Source organism: Thalia democratica, chromosome 5 (genome assembly GCF_965202585.1).
Source record: "Thalia democratica chromosome 5, ktThaDemo2.hap1.1, whole genome shotgun sequence".
NCBI lineage: Eukaryota > Metazoa > Chordata > Thaliacea > Salpida > Salpidae > Thalia > Thalia democratica.
Window position 1 is genome coordinate 69,853,839 of NC_139169.1, and position 2,686 is coordinate 69,856,524.

At 29.9% G+C, this 2,686-nt stretch overlaps 1 protein-coding gene across 1 annotated transcript; it reads left to right on the plus strand.

Annotated features, from left to right (window-relative positions):
* Nucleotides 1-1,054: 1,054 nt before the first annotated feature.
* On the plus strand, nucleotides 1,055-2,281 carry LOC145836811 (kelch-like protein 25). The gene is made up of 2 exons (XM_082944584.1): nucleotides 1,055-1,148; nucleotides 1,422-2,281. Exons 1-2 carry the CDS (start codon nucleotides 1,055-1,057, stop codon nucleotides 2,279-2,281), a joined length of 954 nt encoding a protein of 317 aa, XP_082800710.1.
* Nucleotides 2,282-2,686: the final 405 nt, after the last annotated feature.

Here is a 2,686-nt window from a genome sequence, read left to right on the forward strand (position 1 = left end):
GAAGGTTAAACAAAAAATAATTTTTATATTTTTTTTGTGCTCAAACTCGAAAAAATATAAAATTTAAAACCAAATTTTTTCTAAGGGGCCCCACTTAAAAAACAAAACCCCAATCCAAAGGTTTTTTTTTAGTTTTTAGACAAAGGACTGTTCTCTAAAATTAAAAAAAAAGTTTATAATTACTTATTAAGATAAAGAAAATAATTAGATCCAAAGTTTGGACATTTAAAAAATAAATTATTAAAGCTAATTTCACACTCGAGATTTAACGTTGAAGGGTAAAAGACAATACTGGCTGCTGACACCACTGATCAATGCTTGCAAATAGTATCTTCACGTGAAAGCATGATAAACCTTTTGCAGAATGAAGGCTCAAAGTTTTTGGTTGTGACTGACTGATCAGTCCAATGATGACGAATCTGATCTCAGTAACCTTAGCTTGTGGTCTGAGGATTGATTTGGTATGATTAACCCTTTGATTAAACAGTGAAAGGAAAGTTGTGAATTTATTCTAAATTTGTAAGATTGATAGCATTTACTTTTACAATATATTAACAGTATATTAATGGCTTTATAATGTGAAAGTTAATATCAATTTTCTCAGAAAAAAATTTAAAAACAATTAAGAATTAAATTTTATGATAGTGGTATAAACAATCAAAACAGTCATACGTAAAAGTAAGTTATAACAATCGAAGACCTTAGTTTAATTTAACTATAGCAAAAATTTTATTCAAGGGTCGGCAGCCTTGGATAAGTCGCAAACAAATTTATAATTCGCAAGCAAATTTTCCTATAAAAACTTGCACGCGGGCCGCACTGCTTAAAAAAAGGTCTTTCTGCAGGACGTAGTTATTTTTCGAACACTGTATGAATCAACATAAAAACACTACTTTAAAACTATAATGAGAAAAAATAAGTAGTAAAAGTTTACTAAAAAAGAGAAGTTATTCAAATAAAAGCCTATTTGTAAGCGCTTACGATTTTTTTTTGATTACTTTCTTTAAAAAGGTATACATTGATTGAATATATTTTAGCACTGTTTAGTTTCAAAATGGTACATGAAAATTCTTGTTCGACTATAAAACATGAAACTACTAAAAAAGAAAAAGACGAAGGATCTACTAACTTAATAACATGTGACGAAGGTAGTTAAAATTATATAAGCTAAGATTTTATACAGACTGAGGCTTTTAAAATTTAAATAATTTTTTTTTGTTTTTTAATAAAGCTAACGTTTGTAAATATTATACAATATTTTAACAAAAATCATCTTTAAAGTTTATATTGGTTACAAGTTTTTTTTTGTACAGTTATTAATTTTTTTATATAAGAACTAAAATTAAGTATCGTTTTAAAAGAAAAGAATTATTTTGATTGAAAAATATACTGCTTTGAAGTTTGAATATTAAAAATTACAGAAATACTACTTTTCGGAGGTTGGAAAGAAAAAAAGTCAGTTCACTCGTACTCACCAGCAAGCAAGCAGTGGAAAAAACTGCAGGATTTACCAAGCGACAGAGCAAGCCACCAGTCAATTGCAATAAACAGACACATCTATTTGGTCGGAGGAGACAAAAATAAAACTATAGACAGATACGATCCCGTAAACAAAACCGTGTCGACCGTTGCTTCCATGGAGAGTCCGATATTTTCCTTTGGAATGTGTCTGTACAAAGGCAACCAGATCATTGTTGCTGGTGGTTGCACCGACCAAAGCAATGTGTCGAATTCAGCCTTTTTGTTCGACACGACCACCAACAGCTTCAAAGAAGTTGGAAAAATGACGAGCGGAAGGCGCGCGTTCGTTCTTGTGAACTGCTGCAACACCGTCTACGCCATCGGAGGAATTTCAACTGACGCCGATTATTTGATGTCAATTGAAGAGTTTGATCCGATCACTGAAACGTGGAAAAAAGTCGAAGCAAAAATGAAAGTTGCCAGAAGCTCTCACCAGGCTGCGGTTCACAAGAACTTTGTTTATGTTTTTGGCGGTAAAAAGAAAGTTTTCGATTCTGCGAGAGTCCTTGACAGTATAGAGAAGATCAACATCAAAACGAACCGTGTCGAGCTTCTGGCCGTTAAACTCAAGTCGCCAAGAATGCAGTTTGCCGCCGCGTCAAACGGTTCGCAGGTTTTTTTGTTTGGGGGACATTTTTGTCACTACCTTACAAAAACATTTGAAGTGTTTGATTTGGAACAAGAAAATACTTTAGAAGGAAAAGATGTTCCAACGAAAAATAATGACTTTACTGCTTGTGTTTTTCAGCGTAATTTTTAATTTTAATTTTAAAACAAATAATAAGTTAAGTTCAAAACAAATTTATAGAAGTTAAGTTATAAAGTTACGTTAGTTTATACAAAATATAGATAATTAAAACAAAATAACATTTTAACTCACTTATAGCTATTTATTGTAACTAGATAAAACTCTATCTCATTTTGCATTAACTTGCAGATAGCTATAATTCTAAAACTTAAAAAGAAATTTAATTTATTTAAAAGTATATCGAAAAACAAAAATATTTTTTTTCAACAAGATATTCTTTTTTGAATATTCATTTTTTGGTTAAAAAGTTTTTAAATTTATTATTGTTAATATTGTTACAATTGTTAACAATGTATTTTAAATTTTTAAGTTTTACTAAAAATATCAAAATCTAGTCAATATAGTCAAGAAGCAAAA

Bases quoted from the DNA above. Each gene is read 5' to 3' on its own strand.
- LOC145836811 (XM_082944584.1), top strand. From the start codon at position 1,055: ATGGTACATGAAAATTCTTGTTCGACTATAAAACATGAAACTACTAAA. The intron at 1,149-1,421 runs GTAGTTAAAATT...TAAAAATTACAG, and splicing joins CTTAATAACATGTGACGAAG to AAATACTACTTTTCGGAGGT.